This window comes from Somniosus microcephalus, chromosome 24 (genome assembly GCF_052327205.1).
Source record: "Somniosus microcephalus isolate GS21.2 chromosome 24, FLI_Smic_1.0, whole genome shotgun sequence".
NCBI lineage: Eukaryota > Metazoa > Chordata > Chondrichthyes > Squaliformes > Somniosidae > Somniosus > Somniosus microcephalus.
The window spans coordinates 12,564,281-12,580,598 of record NC_141010.1 but is presented as its reverse complement, the minus strand read 5'-3'; the positions used below and the strand labels follow the sequence as shown (position 1 = coordinate 12,580,598).

Sequence of the window (16,318 nt, the reverse complement as noted above, 5' to 3'; positions counted from 1 at the left end):
CTCAAATACCACAAAGGAAATCACAGCCTGGCTTATCGAAGAGCAACTGCTTCTTTCCAAATCACACGCAGCCACACAGAGAAAATTTTGCAGCAACTCTGATTGAAAAATGTCATTTGATTAAAAATAAGATTAACTTACCCTCATTCCCTCAAACCGTGACAAAGCTCGTAGTGGCCTCAGGGCTCTCAGTGTCCGGAGGGATTTAATGGGTCCTAATTCATCATAGCCAAGGATTTTTGCTGTCAGGCTGATCAAAGATACCTTTATTAAAAAGAAGAGGAATTAGAAAATCAGAAGCTTTCAGTCCATTCTTACAGCCTGCTACCTCTTCCAGGTTCATACAGTAACAGGTACTTTCTAGCTTTCACACACTTGTAATAATCAAGAAAGAGCTATTCAGATATCAACTGAACAGATTCTCATGTACCTCTGATATGTTATTTGTTGATAGTAAAATTGACCCTTCCTGCCACGCCTACCTGCTTTGACCTACATGTGACTCACATTGTGTGGTTGGCTCTTAACATTCAGTTATGAAAATAATCATACAATCATAAAATCATAGAAGTACAGCACAGAAGGAGGCTATTCGGCCTGTCGTGCTTCTGCTGGCTCTTTGAAAGAGCAGTCGTGCTTAGCCCCACACCCCCGCTTTTTGTCCATAACCATGCAAAGTATAATCCTGTGCACTGAACAACTTTATATATAGGCACAAATGCAACATAGAAAGAATAATTTTTGTTTATATAAAAGACTGAGAATGATATATAGAATAAAAATTCTTTTGAATTAAGGGATGCTTTATTGACTCCATTCCATTGTTATGTGGGTATGGTATTGTATTTAGTGTTGTACTGGACTAGCAACCTGGAGTTCATGGCCGAGAAATTCGTCTCGGGCGGAGGCACGAAGCGGGCAATGTCTGATCGGCCGCCCGTTATACGCAGCGCCCGACATTCAGTCCTATTGCAGTCGATGGACCTGGATATCAGCTGCGGCACCGCTCGAGACGATTATCTAGCCCCATGTGTCAGGGCGAGGCTGGTTCTGGACCCAAGTGCAGACAGACGAGGCGAGAAGCAGGTATGCAGTCTTAAATAAAAGTACTTTACTAGAATCACACAGGTAAACAGTTACAAACATAGGAGCTCAAGACAAGCTACCACTAGGCAAACGGCTTGTCAAGACCGAGCACAGAGGGAAGAAACCACAGAACTTAAATACAAGCAAAAACAGGTGAAACCAATAAACCTGATAAAAGGCAGTTAAGTAATAAACACAGGAGAAACTAGTAACAATTAGCAAAGGGAAAAAAACAAGTGAAGATGCCATCTAGGGGTTACTGAGGGAACTAACCGACACCCCCACACCCATGTGTCCAAATTTCAGCATGGTAAACTGTGAAATTGTAATCAATAAATCAGGTAATTTATGGGCTCGCACTAGGGAAGAGAAGACCATGAAAGCTATTGTTTTGTGTTTAAAAGCCAACAGGTTCACTCATGTTCTTCGGGGAAGGAAACCTGTCGCTCCAATTTGGTTCAGCCTGCATGTCACTGTAGTCCCACACGACATGATTGACCCTTCCTGTCACCTCTACCTGCTCTGACCTACATGTGGCTCCAGTCCCACATTATGTGGTTGGCTCTTAGCATTCAGCTATAAAAATAATCATACAATCATAAAATCATAGAAAAGTACAGCACAGAAGGAGGCCACTCGGCCCATCGTGCCTGTGCTGGCTCTTTGAGAGAGCAGTCCTGCTCAGTCCCACATCCCCGCTTTTTGTCCGTAACTCTGTAAGTTCCTCATCCTCAAGTACCCGTCCAACTCACTTAAAATTATTGATGGAATCAGCTTCCACCACCGTTTCAGATCCCGACAACAATCTGAGAAAAAGTTTATCCTCATCTCCCCTCTAGATCTTTTTCCAATGATTTTGAATCTGTGACCTCTGGTTATTGAACCACTCGCCAGAGGGAATAATTTTTCTCTTTCTACTCTATCAAAACCTCTATGAGGTCACCTCTTAACCTTCTCTGTTCCAAGGAGAACAGTCCTAACTTTTCCAACCTCTCCTCATAACTGAAGTCCCTCATCCCTGGTAACATCCTGGTAAACCTCCTCTGCACCCTTTCTAATGCTTTTACATCTTTCCTGAAGTGTGGGGCCCAGAATTGTCCACAATACTCCAGCTGAGGCCTAACTGATGATTTATAAAAATCTAGCATGAATTCCTCTATTTACAAACCCAAGTAACCCATATGCTTCTTTAACCACCTTACCACCTTACCCTGCCACCTTTAAGGATTTGTGTCTATGGACACCAAGGTTTCTCTGCTCATCTACACTTTTCAAAATCGCACCATTTATAGTAAACTGTCTTTCCATATTAGTCCTCCCAAAGTGCATCACTTCACATTTCTCCACATTCAACTCCACCGGCCATGCTTCTGCACATTTCACCATCCTGTCTATGTCATCCTGAAGTCTACAACTATCCTTATCACTATCTACTATGTTGCCAAGTTTTGTATCATCTGCAAACTTTATAATGCTGCTCCCTACACCCGAGTCTAGGTCGTTTATAAAAATTGAAAAGAGCAATAGACCCAAAACTGGCCCTTGGGGAACACCACTGCAAACCACCTCCCAGTCTGAAAAACATCCGCCACCACCCTCTGCTTCCTGTCACTGAGCCAATTCCGTATCCATACCGTCACTTTCCCCGTAATTCCATGGGCATCCATCTTCTTAAGAATACCTTCTGAAAGTCCATATATAACATCTACTGCATTGACCTAATCGGTTGAAGAAGGAGGCCCTCTGTACTTTCTCAGGGCAACTAGGAGTAGGAATAAATGCAGCCTTGCCAGCATTGCCCGCATCCCAGGAACAAATGAAAAGAAATTGTTCATCAGGAAGTATATTCTTAAACAGAGTGGTCACTGGAACAAATAATCAGGACGAGTGGTTGAGGCCAGGACAATGGATCTAGTTTAGAAGCAGCGAGATGCTGTAATGCGTAGACCATGTGGTTGGTATTCTGGATGGCTTAGATCAAAGGGACTGAAGAAGATTCTTTATCTGAATCTATCTTAAAGTATCAAAAGGGTGCGAGCCATGATTGGCATAATTCGTTTGCTATGGATTGCTACAGGACATCCTGAAGGTGGTTTGGTGGCAAAGTGGTTATGTTACTGGACTAGTAATCCAAAGGTCTGGACTAATTATCCATTGAAACATGTAGTTTAAATTCCACCACAGCAGCTGGGGAATTTAAATTCAGTTTATTAAATAAATCTGGAATAAAAAGCTAGTATCAGTAATGGTAACCATGAATCTACCAAATTGTTGTAAAAACCCATCTGGTTCACTAATGCCTTTTAGGATGGTTTAGATCAAACAGACTGAAAAAGATTCTTTATCTGAATCTGCTGTCCTATATGTGACCCCAGACCCACAGCAATGTGGTTGACTCCTCTGAAATGGTGGCCCAGGACCTTCTCAAGGGCAGTTAGGGATGGGCAATAAATGCTAGCTCTGTCAGCGACGCCCTTAACAAATTTAAAAAAAGGTGCAAGTCTTTCTTTTCCTTCTTTTTTGTCACATACACAGCAAGAGGATCTTGGCTCCTCCTTCAAGCAAACTGAACAATCATCATGTATCAAGTTAATCTGGGGAATGATTTCTGTGAATGGAGCTGGTTTTTAACCCTTACTTTGACAGAATGAAAGAATTTAACTAAACTACCTGTAACACAAAACTGAACATATCAGCATATGATCAATGACGGACAAGTAAAGTCCATCGCGCCTGTCCCACACAATTGCGATACCTTGTGTATCACAATATACATACTCACCACTGCATCCAAAACCATGTGACCTCCTGGGAGAGGTGAAAAACCAGAGAAAAAAAAAACCCAGGCCAATTTGGGGAACAAAAATCTGGGAACTTCCTCTCCGAACCATCCAGGCGATCGAAATTAGTCCAGGAGCTCACGCTGGCCCTGAATTCCCTGCAGTACCTACCATCTGTAAGAAGTGATCTCCACCCCAGCCAGAAACAGGTCCAGCTCTCGCTTGAAGGAATTCAGCGAATCAGCGTCCACCGCACGAGACGGCAGCCTGTCCCAGCTTTTTATCACTCGAAGGGAGTGAAGGTCACTGTAGCCCTAATTCTCTAACTGGCACTCCCTTTGAATGTGGCTCCCTCCTGGGAGTTAAGATCAATGGATTTACCCTCCTATAATTAAATGGGTTTACAATCTGTGTCGCTCTTAAAAATAAATATAACTCCATGGTGCGAATCTGATGTAAATTCCCAACATGCACAACTGGTAGAGTCTTTAGCGTGTACTCAGAATTCAGGCATGGACCCAATTTGTGGGCCCACAATTGACAATCTGTCAATCTTGCTGATCATAAATGTCACTCCTAAATTCCTCTCACATTGTCAGCCCTAATCCAACTAAAGTAGGTCATGTTGGTCAAATTTGCAATTGGCTAAACTAGGCTGATATAATTTTGTAATGTTTGGTGACAGTTTTTGAGAGGGATGGGACGTGGGATGTTCTTGAATCACAGCAAAAGTAAATTAAACTGGGGTTTTCATTTTTTCCCCCGTAGATTATTGTTTCATAGGTTCTAGGAATACTTACGTCAACAATTAAAAAGTCTAGCCAGCACCACGCATTGGTGAAGTATGTCTTGAATCCATAAGCAGTCCATTTCAGCAACATTTCCACCACAAAGACATAGGTAAACACTTGGTCAGCATATTCCAGCAATATTTTAATCACCTTCCTGTTTTCAATGTATATGTCTTCAAATGCCTGCAAGCAAATAGAGAGTTTAGGCCTTTGTGGCAAAGAAGCTAAATTAAAACATTGTATCACAATCATTTAATTTCTCGTTAAAACAATAACGGATTGTTTGAACTGTGGGGAGTGTCAGCACTGTGCATTGTCTATACTGTGGGGAGTGTCAACACTGTGCATTGTCTATACTGTGGGGAATGTCAGCACTGTGCATTGTCTATACTGTGGGGAGTGTCAGCACTATGCATTGTCTATACTGTGGGGAGTGTCAGCACTGTGCATTGTCTATACTGTGGGGAGTGTCAGCACTGTGCATTGTCTATACTGTGGGGAGTGTCAGAAACATAGAAGATAGGAGCAGGAGTAGGCCATTCGGCCCTTCGAGCCTGCTCCGCCATTCAATGAGATCATGGCATATCATCCAAATTCAGTACCCTGTCCCTGCCTTCTCCCCATATCCCTTGATTCCTTTAGCCTCAAGAAATATATCCAACTCTTTCTTGAATATATTTAATGAACTGGCCTTCACCGCCCTCTGTGGCAGAGAATTCCACAGGTTCACCACTCTCTGGGTGAAGAAATTCCTCCTCATTTCAGCCCTAAATAGCTTACCCCTTATCCTTAGACTATGACCCCTGGTTTTGGACTCCCCAGCCAACAGAAACATCCTTTCTGCATCTAGTCTGTCCAGACCTGACAGAATTTTATAGGTTTCGATGAGATCCCCTCTCAATCTTCTAAACTCCAGTGAGTATAAGCCCAATTGACACAATCTCTCCTCGTACGTCATTCCTGCCATCCCAGGTATCAGCCTGGTGAATCTTCGCTGCACTCCCTCCATGGCAAGAACGTCCTTCCTCAGGTAAGGTGACCAAAACTGCACACAATACTCAAGGTGCGGTCTCACCAAGGCCCTGTACAACTGCAGCAAGACATCCTTGTTCTGGTACTCGAACCCTCTTGCTGCGAAGGCCAACATACCATTTGCCTTCTTAACCGCCTGCTGCACCTGTATGCTTACCTTCAGCGACTGGTGCACAATAACACCCAGGTCTCTTTGCACTTCCCCTTCTCCCAATCTATTGCCATTCAAATAATCTGCCTTCCTGTTTTTGCCACCAAAGTGGATAACCTCACATTTATCCACATTATAGTGCATTTGCCATGTTTCTGCCCAATCACCCAACCTGTCCAAATCGTACTGGAGTTTCACGACATCCTCCTCACAGCTTGCCCTCCCACCCAGCTTTGTGCCATCTGCAAATTTGGAGATATTACATCCAATTCCCTCATCCAGATCATTAATATATATTGTGAACAGCTGGGGTCCTAGGACCAATCCTTGCGGTACCCCACTAGTCACTGCCTGCCACTCGGAAAACGACCCATTTATTCCAACTCTTTGCTTTCTGTCCGCCAACCAGTTCTCTATCCAAGTCAATACCTTGCCCCCAATCCCATGTGCCTTAATTTTGCACGCTAATCTCTTATGTGGGACCTTGTCGAAAGCCTTCTGAAAGTCCAAATACACCACATCCACTGGTTCTCCCTTATCTATTTTACCAGTTACATCCTCAAAAAATTCCAGTAGATTATTCAAGCATGATTTACCTTTTGTAAATCCATGTTGACTTTGTCCGATCCTGTCACTGCTTTCCAAGTGCTCTGCTATTACATCTTTTATAATAGACTCTAGCATTTTCCCCACTACCGATGTCAGGCTTACCGGTCTATAATTCCCCGCTTTCTCTCTACCACCTTTTTTGAATAGTGGGGTAAAATTAGCTACCCTCCAATCCATGGGTACTGTTCCAGAGTCTATCGAGTTCTGGAAGATGACCAGCAATGCATCTACTATCTCTAGGGCCACTTCCTTAAGCACCCTGGGATGTAGACCATCAGGCCCTGGGGATTTATCGGCCTTCAGTCCCATCAATTTTCCTAACACAAGTTCCCTACAAGTACTGATTTCTTTCAGTTCCTCCCCCTCATTAGATCCTATGTTCCCCGGCATCTCTGGGAGGTTATTTGTGTCCTCCTTTGCGAAGACAGAACCAAAGTATGTATTTAGCTGGTCTGCCATTTCCTTGTTTCCCATTATAAATTCCCCTGATTCTGACTGTAAGGGACCTACGCTTGACTTCACCAATCTTTTTCTCTTCACATATCTAAAAATGCTTTTACAGTCAGTTTTTATGTTCCCCGCCAGCTTACTCTCATATTCTATTTTCCCTTTCTTAATTAATCCCTTTGTCCTCCTTTGTTGACTCCTAAACTGCTCCCAATCCTCAGGATTATTGCTTTTTCTAGCCAATTTATATGTCCTCTCCTTGGATCTTATGCTATCCCTAATTTCCCTTGTTAGCCATGGTTGAGTCACCTTTTTTGTTTTATTTTTATGTCAAACTGGGATGAACAAATTCTGTAGCTCATCCATTCGGTCTTTGAATGTTTGCAATTGCCTATCCACCGTCAACCCTTTGAGCACTGTGCATTGTCTATGCTGTGGGGAGTGTCAGCACTGTGCATTGTCTATACTGTGGGGAGTGTCAGCACTGTGCATTGTCTATACTGTGGGAGTGTCAGCACTGTGCATTGTCTATACTGTGGGGAGTGTCAGCACTGTGCATTGTCTATACTGTGGGGAGTGTCAGCACTGTGCATTGTCTGAACTGTGGGGAGTGTTAGCACTGTCACTGTGCATTGCCTATACTGTGGGAGTGTCAGCTCTGTACATTGTCTATACTGTGGGAGTGTCAGCTCTGTGCATTGTCTATACTGTGGGAGTGTTAGCACTGTGCATTGTCTATACTGTGGGTAGTGTCAGCACTGTGCATTGTCTATACTGTGGGTAGTGTCAGCACTGTGCATTGTCTATACTGTGGGGAGTGTCAGCACTGTGCATTGTCTATATTGTGGGGAGTGTCAACACTGTACATTGTCTATACTGTGGGAGTGTTAATACTGTGCATTGTCTATACTGTGGGGAGTGTCAGCACAGTGCATTGTCTATACTGTGGGAGTGTCAGCACAGTGCATTGTCTATACTGTGGGGAGTGTCAGCACTGTGCATTGTCTAAACTGTGGGGAGTGTCAGCACTGTGCATTGTCTATACTGTGGGTAGTGTCAGCACTGTGCATTGTCTATACTTTGGGGAGTGTCAGCACTGTGCATTGTCTGAATTGTGGGGAGTGTCAGCACTGTGCATTGTCTGAACTGTGGGGAGTGTTAGCACTGTCACTGTGCATTGCCTATACTGTGGGAGTGTCAGCTCTGTGCATTGTCTATACTGTGGGAGTGTCAGCACTGTGCATTGTCTATATTGTGGGGAGTGTCAGCACTGTGCATTGTCTATACTGTGGGAGTGTTAGTACTGTGCATTGTCTATACTGTGGGGAGTGTCAGCACTGTGCATTGTCTATACTGTGGGGAGTGTCAGCACTGTGCATTGTCTGAATTGTGGGTAGTGTCAGCACTGTGCATTGTCTATACTGTGGGGATTGTCAGCACTGTGCATTGTCTATACTGTGGGAGTGTCAGCGCTGTGCATTGTCTATACTGTGGGAGTGTCAGCACTGTGCATTGTCGATACTGTGGGTAGTGTCAGCACTGTGCATTGTCTATACTGTGAGGAGTGTTAGCACTATGCATTGTCTATACTGTGGGTAGTGTCAGCACTGTGCATTGTCTATACTGTGGGAGTGTTAGCACTGTGCATTGTCTGAATTGTGGGGAGTGTTAGCACTGTGCACTGTCTATACTGTGGGGAGTGTCAGCACTGTGCATTGTCTATATTGTGGTAGTGTTACCACTGTGCATTGTCTCTACTGTGGGGAGTGTCAGCACTGTGCATTGTCTATACTGTGGGGAGTGTCAGCACTGTGCATTGTCTATACTGTGGGTAGTGTCAGCACTGTGCATTGTCTATACTGTGGGGAGTGACAGCACTGTGCAGTGTCTATACTGTGGGGAGTGTCAGCACTGTGCATTGTCTATACTGTGGGGAGTGTCAGCACTGCATTGTCTATACTGTGGGGAGTGTCAGCACTGTGCATTGTCTGAATTGTGGGGAGTGTCAGCACTGTGCATTGTCTATACTGTGGGGAGTGTCAGCACTGTGCATTGTCAATACTGTGGGGAGTGTCAGCACTGTGCATTGTCTATACTGTGGGTAGTGTCAGCACTGTGCATTGTCTATACTGTGGGTAGTGTCAGCACTGTGCATTGTCTGAATTGTGGGTAGTGTTATCACTGTGCATTGTCTATACTGTGGGGAGTGTCAGCACTGTGCATTGTCTGAATTGTGGGTAGTGTCAGCACTGTGCATTGTCTATACTGTGGGGAGTGTCAGCACTGTGCATTGTCTATACTGTGGGAGTGTCAGCACTGTGCATTGTCTGAATTGTGGGTAGTGGCAGCACTGTGCATTGTCTATACTGTGGGAGTGTCAGCACTGTGCATTGTCTATACTGTGGGAGTGTCAGCACTGTGCATTGTCTATACTGTGGGAGTGTCGGCACTGTGCATTGTCTATACTGTGGGAGTGTTAGCACTGTGCATTGTCTGAATTGTGGGGAGTGTTAGCACTGTGCACTGTCTATACTGTGGGAGTGTTAGCACTGTGCATTGTCTGAATTGTGGGGAGTGTTAGCACTGTGCATTCTCTGAACTGTGGGGAGTGTCAGCACTGTGCATTGTCTATACTGTGGGGAGTGTCAGCACTGTGCATTGTCTATACTGTGGGTAGTGTCAGCACTGTGCATTGTCTATACTGTGGGGAGTGTCAGCACTGTGCATTGTCTGAACTGTGGGGAGTGTCTGCAATGTGCATTGTCTGAATTGTGGGAAGTGTTAGCACTGTGCATTGTCTATACTGTGGGGAGTGTCAGCACTGTGCATTGTCTATACTGTGGGGAGTGTCAGCACTGTGCATTGTCTGAACTGTGGGGAGTGTTAGCACTGTGTATTGTCTATACTGTGGGAGTGTTAGCACTGTGCATTGTCTGAATTGTGGGGAGTGTCAGCACTGTGCATTGTCTGAATTGTGGGGAATGTCAGCACTGTGCATTGTCTGAACTGTGGGGAGTGTCAGCACTGTGCATTGTCTGAATTGTGCGAAGTGTTAGCGCTGTGCATTGTCTGAATTGTGGGAAGTGTCAGCACTGCACATTGTCTGAACTGTGCGTAGTGTTAGAACTGTGCATGGTCTGAAATTTGAAGGGTTACGTCTGCATTGCCACTATATGATGGCAACTATCTCTGTGTTGGGGACAGCAGTGCCTGCCTCCAGTCTGACTGCCACTGACTGGATCAAATTATACATACCCAGCAGAATGCTGGGTTTCTGGTGTCCAATTACACCTCTCACTTCCCTCCGTTATCTGTGGACCTATATCGTAAAGGACACGATGTTGCCCACAAATGGATCCGACTTGTAAATACACCCTAGCCAATATCACAATTTAATCATCAAGACAAAAAAGACAGTTTGCTGTACTATTCAATGTGCACATTGTTAATTCCTGTACATTGTTTTCCCAGACTGGGATATCACATTGCACACCAAAATATCCAAACAAATGTAATACACTTCTTCTGTGATCTCTCATGCAACATGATTATCAATGTGAGGTAACTCCACTCTTAAAGGAGCTAAAGTGCCATTGGAGCCCACCTCATGTTACACCAGCACACTGGGCCACACAGTGGTTGAATATGGGTCTAAGCCTACCATTCTTCATCTGTTCAATTCCAACCTTGACATTAGAGGAAGAGGACTGTGGTAAACCACTGTATTGTATATTGCCACCTCTGGGTGGCGCTGTGTATGGAGGCATGCCTCAGCTGACTCCACCCACCACTGTGTGGGTTTCGTTCAGACTTGTTCAGTCACTCACGAAGAAGCATGGTCTCTTCTTAGCTAATAAAAGCCTTATTCATCTCTTCTTTCGACTCATCATCTCTTCTTCGACTCATCACCTTTTATGAAGTAATTGATAAGCGTATCAATTTTATTAGCTAAAAGTTAAATGGCGACACCTGAGGAGCAACAACAGCAACGGATACAGCAGACATTGCTGAGAGCCCTCAGACCACCACGCCTGGACCTCGACCCTCAAGATGTGGGTGCATCAGCCAAGTTTGAACACTGGCTGAGCTGCTTTGAATCCTTCCTCGCAATCTCACAGGTTACAGAGGAGGATCACAAACTGAAAATTTTGACCGCCCAGGTGAGCCATCAAGTATATATGCTAATCCGGGACTCTAATACGTACGTGGCGGCCCTCGAGCTACTAAAAGGGCAATATACGCGCCCAGTGAACACAATTTACGCCCGACACCTCTTGGGATCCCGCAGGCAGCAACCGGGAGAATCGGTAGGGGCATTTGCACGGGCGCTACTGGCACTCTGCAGAGACTGCGATTGTAAAGTGGTAACGGCTGTGGAGCACGCGCAGGGACTCGCCTGTGATGCCTTCGTCAGGGGCCTCCAGTCAGACCACACCCGGCAGAGACTGCTAGAAAGCAAGGAACCCGACCTGAAGACGGCCATTGCCCTTGCGCTCTCGTTAGAGGAGGCCCACCGAAACCTCGAGGCATACCCCCGTAACGGCGCCGAGACATGGCAATCGAAACCGTGGGACACGGGACCGCCGCCCCCGGCACCAACCGCTGCAGCGACCCAACCGAGACAGCAGCCTCCGGTAAGAACTGCTTCGATGCCCAGTAACCAGGCCCAAAAATGCTATTTCTGTGGCCAGTTAAAACATCCCAGAGCGCACTGCCCAGCTAAGACAGCTACCTGCTCGGGCTGCGGGAAGAAAGGCCATTACGCTAACGCCTGCAAGGGGAAGCCAGCCAGCAGCGCAGCGTGCGGGCCGTGGGAGCAGCCATCTTATCCGCCATTTTGTGTACCCCCGGCCGCATGGCATCTGCCGCCATCGTATCCAACGCACTCAACCGCCATTTCGTCACCGGAACCGACCACCGTCTCGGCGGATGACTATAGTGACTCACTAAGCCACATACTGGCCTCCGTGACGCTGGATCAAGGCCACCCTCACCATCTATCCAGCTCCATGATGGATATCGCGGTAAACGGCCGCGCCACCAGTTGCCTGATCGACAGCGGGAGCACAGAGAGTTTCGTCCACCCCGACACGGTACGTAGCCACTCCCTCACGATTCTGCCAACGCACCATCGCATTTCTATGGCGTCCAAGTCCCAGTCAATGGACATCAGCGGCTACTGTGTGGTGACCCTGTCAGTAGGGGGCACTGAATATCAAAAATTTAAACTGCTAGTCCTGCCCCGTCTTTGCGCTGCCGTCCTGCTAGGGTTGGATTTTCAGTGCCACCTTAAGAGTGTCACACTAGCATACGGTGGACCCCTCCCCCCACTCACAGTCTGCAACCAACAACTTTTAAATCGCCCGCTGCAAACCACCTGCAGCCTTTCCACATTAAAAGTCCCCCCCCCTCCCCTGTTCGCTAACCTCACCCGCGACTGTAAACCCATCGCTACCAAAAGCAGGCGGTACAGTGCCGGGGACAGAGCTTTTATCAGCTCTGAGGTGGAGCGGCTCTTGAAGGAGGGCATTATCGAAGGTAGCACTAGCCCCTGGCGAGCCCAGGTTGTAGTCGTTAAAACCACTGCAAAACGCCGCATGGTAATCGACTACAGCCAAACCATAAACCGGTACACCCAGCTGGACGCGTACCCCCTCCCTCGCATATCTGATATGGTCAATCAGATTGCGCAATACAAAGTATTCTCCACCATCGACCTTAAGTCAGCGTACCACCAGCTGCCCATCCGCCATGAGGACCGCCAGTATACTGCCTTCGAGGCAAACGGCCGCCTCTACCACTTCCTTAGGGTCCCCTTCGGCGTCACCAACGGGGTTTCGGTCTTCCAAAGGGAGATGGACCGAATGGTTGACCAGAACGCGCTGCGGGCAACCTTCCCCTATTTGGATAACGTCACCATCTGCGGCCACGACCAGCAGGACCACGACGTTAATCTAGCAAATTTCCTCCGTACGGCCCAACGGCTGAACCTAACGTACAATAAGGAAAAATGTATGTTTCACACCAAGCGCCTGGCCATCCTCGGCTGCGTGGTGGAGAACGGAGTCATCGGGCCCGACCCCGACAGAATGCGCCCCCTAATGGAGCTACCCCTTCCCCACTGCCAAAAAGCACTGAAGAGATGCCTGGGGTTTTTCTCCTACTACGCCCAGTGGGTGCCCCTCTATGCAGACAAAGCCAGGCCCCTCATCAAAGCCACCTCCTTCCCCCTGACACCAGAGGCGTGTGCAGCCTTCACTCTTATCAAGAACGATATCGCGAAGGCCGCAATGCACGCGGTGGATGAGTCCATCCCCTTCCAAGTGGAGAGCGATGCCTCCGACTTCGCCCTAGCCGCGACCCTTAACCAGGCGGGCAGACCCGTGGCCTTTTTCTCAAGGACCCTCCAGGGCCCCGAGACGAGACACTCCTCCGTCGAAAAGGAGGCCCAGGCTATTGTAGAAGCGGTGCGTCACTGGAGGCATTACCTGGCCGGGAAACGATTTACCCTGCTCACTGACCAGCGTTCAGTAGCTTTTATGTTTAATAATAAGCAGAGGGGTAAAATCAAGAACGACAAGATCTTGAGGTGGAGAATCGAACTCTCCACCTACAATTATGATATCTTGTATCGGCCAGGGAAACTCAATGAGCCCCCAGATGCCCTATCACGTGGTACATGCGCCAACGCGCAGAGTGATAGGCTGCAGTCCCTCCACAATGACCTCTGCCACCCGGGGGTCACCAGGTTTTTCCATTTTATCAAATCCCGTAACCTGCCCTACTCCATCGAGGAGGTCAGGACCATGACCAAGAGCTGCCAAATCTGCGCCGAGTGCAAACCGCACTTCTATAGGCCGGACAGAGCAAGCCTGATCAAGGCCACCCGCCCCTTTGAACGCCTGAGCGTCGATTTTAAAGGGCCCCTCCCCTCCGCTGACCGCAATGTGTACTTCCTCAACATAGTTGATGAGTACTCCCGTTTCCCCTTTGCCATCCCTTGCCCAGACATGACCAGTACCACGGTCATCAAGTGTCTGAATGACATCTTCGCTCTGTTCGGGTTCCCCAGCTATATACATAGCGACAGGGGCTCATCGTTCATGAGCGACGAACTTCGGCAGTACCTGCTAACAAGAGGTATCGCCACGAGCAGGACCACCAGTTACAACCCCCGGGGGAACGGCCAGGTGGAAAGGGAGAACGCGACGGTTTGGAAGGCAGTCCTCTTAGCACTAAAATCTAAGGGCCTTCCGACCTCCCGCTGGCAGGAGGTCCTCCCTGCAGCGCTTCACTCCATTCGGTCACTGCTTTGTACTGCCACTAATGCGACCCCTCATGAGAAAATGTTCGTTTTCCCCCGGAAGTCTACATCGGGAACCTCGCTACCGGCATGGTTGACTTCTCCTGGGCCCGTCCTACTGCGGAGGCACGTGAGGACGCATAAAACGGACCCCCTGGTCGAGCGGGTGCACCTCCTACACGCCAACCCCCAGTATGCCTGGGTGACATACCCAGACGGGCGGGAGGACACGGTCTCCATACGAGATCTCGCACCCTCGGGTACCCCTGAATTACCACCGTTATCCCCCTTACCACCGTTATCCCCCTTACCACTGTTATCCCCCACCACCCCTCCCAACCCAACCCCTGCAGACGGCATGCCAAAGCCCCAGGAATCTTCGCCAACCACCCAGACACCAGACCCGACGTCGGATGCTGCAACACCACCGCCGCCACCACGACGATCAGGACGTCAGACAAGGCCTCCTGATAGACTTAACTTGTAGTACCCTTCACCCCGCCGGACTTCACATTAAACAAGGGGTGAATGTGGTAAACCACTGTATTGTATATTGCCACCTCTGGGTGGCGCTGTGTATGGAGGCATGCCTCAGCTGACTCCACCCACCACTGTGTGGGTTTCGTTCAGACTTGTTCAGTCACTCACGAAGAAGCATGGTCTCTTCTTAGCTAATAAAAGCCTTATTCATCTCTTCTTTCGACTCATCATCTCTTCTTCGACTCATCACCTTTTATGAAGTAATTGATAAGCGTATCAAGGACAAGCAGAGGGAAGGCACTTTCTCTGAAGGAATGAGGAAACGTTGGAGACTGATTTGGGCCACTGTCTTACAATCTTAGTGACCAAATCAAGAGCGACAGAGGCAGACCTGGGAGTCGGCTGCTTGGCTACTGGCAAGACTGGAAAGTGGTGCATTGTAGTGGAGATCATGAAGCACCAGACACGCTGAGCGAAAACCAAAATGCTGTCGTAGCCATCTTAAAAAATTATTCTTGAAACATTTTTTTGAAGGATTGAGCAGACAGTTAGGGAGTGATTTTGCCAATGGGGAGCTTTTGGAGGCGGGACTCCCACTTGTCGGGTTTCAGTCCCGCCTCCATCAACTTCTGGCCAACCCACGCTATTTTCCCTTGATTGACCTTGTTAAGCTCGCCCAGTGGGTTTAGTAGGCCAATTAAGGGAAAGCTGGTTGCAAAGAACGTCAACGTATGACGTTTCATCTGTCAAAAATTTTTGACAGATGAATTGTCATCGTTTGACAGCTCTGTGAAGCTGTCAAACAGTGACATTCTCTGTAGTTTGATGAGGTCTTGAATTCAAGACCTCATCAAACTTCTTTCTTTTACAGAAATGTGATGGTTGTTGCATCTAAGAATGCAACGGCCATCTGTCATCTGCAACACGGAGGTCCGAGACTCTCCGCATACACACCGACTGAAGCCTGCAGGAAGAAACAAAGGTAAGTACACTTTTACTAACACTTTGCACTTACCTCAAATACTCACCTCTCCACTCTTGCACCCATCACTTACCTTCACACCACACTTTTGCACCCCCCACCGACCCCGCAGACCCAGTACTCGCCTCACTGAGCTGGCGGGTTTGGAGCCTTCGGGAAGCCCGCACTTGTGAGGGCAAAAAGGGGATAATCCTATTTTCTGCCTGTTAACTACCTGTTAATAGGCAGTCAATAGGCTTTAATCCCTTCCAGCCTCCAAGGAGACAGAACCCGGCGCGGGTCAGCTACCCGCCTCCTGGCAAGATGGCATGGAGGTGAGTTGGAGGCGGATTGGGCACCCGCCCCCAAATTCTGCCATTTTCCTGGCAGTCCCGCCTCCATACCCACCTCCCCAGGGCTGGCAAAATTGCCCCCTGTGATATTTTGCAGTGGACGACAGTGACTTCAGTAAAGCTAGCATTAAACTGAGAACACATAGGTTATAATTGGAAGATCTTACAACTAATTAAATTAAATTATTTTAATCCTGACCATGAGTAATCCAGATTAGCAGTACTTAGAAAAATGGTTCACACATTAAATAATACTTGGTGATCTGAAACTTACTCTGGGACTCGTTACATTAGATCAATTGAGGCATTTACCAACAAGGGTGGG

The 16,318-nt window shown here is 47.5% G+C and overlaps 1 protein-coding gene across 2 annotated transcripts in view; it reads right to left on the bottom strand.

Moving 5' to 3' along the window:
* Positions 1–16,318, bottom strand: part of scn4ab (sodium channel, voltage-gated, type IV, alpha, b) — a 232,152-nt gene that overhangs the window by 36,421 nt on the left and 179,413 nt on the right. For both annotated transcript variants that reach the window (XM_085966222.1, XM_085966221.1), the window contains 2 exons: positions 4,667–4,840; positions 142–264 (listed from right to left, as the gene is read on the bottom strand). In XM_085966222.1, the coding sequence (XP_085822348.1) occupies positions 142–264; positions 4,667–4,840 (297 nt within the window). The remainder of the gene's footprint in view (positions 1–141; positions 265–4,666; positions 4,841–16,318) is intronic.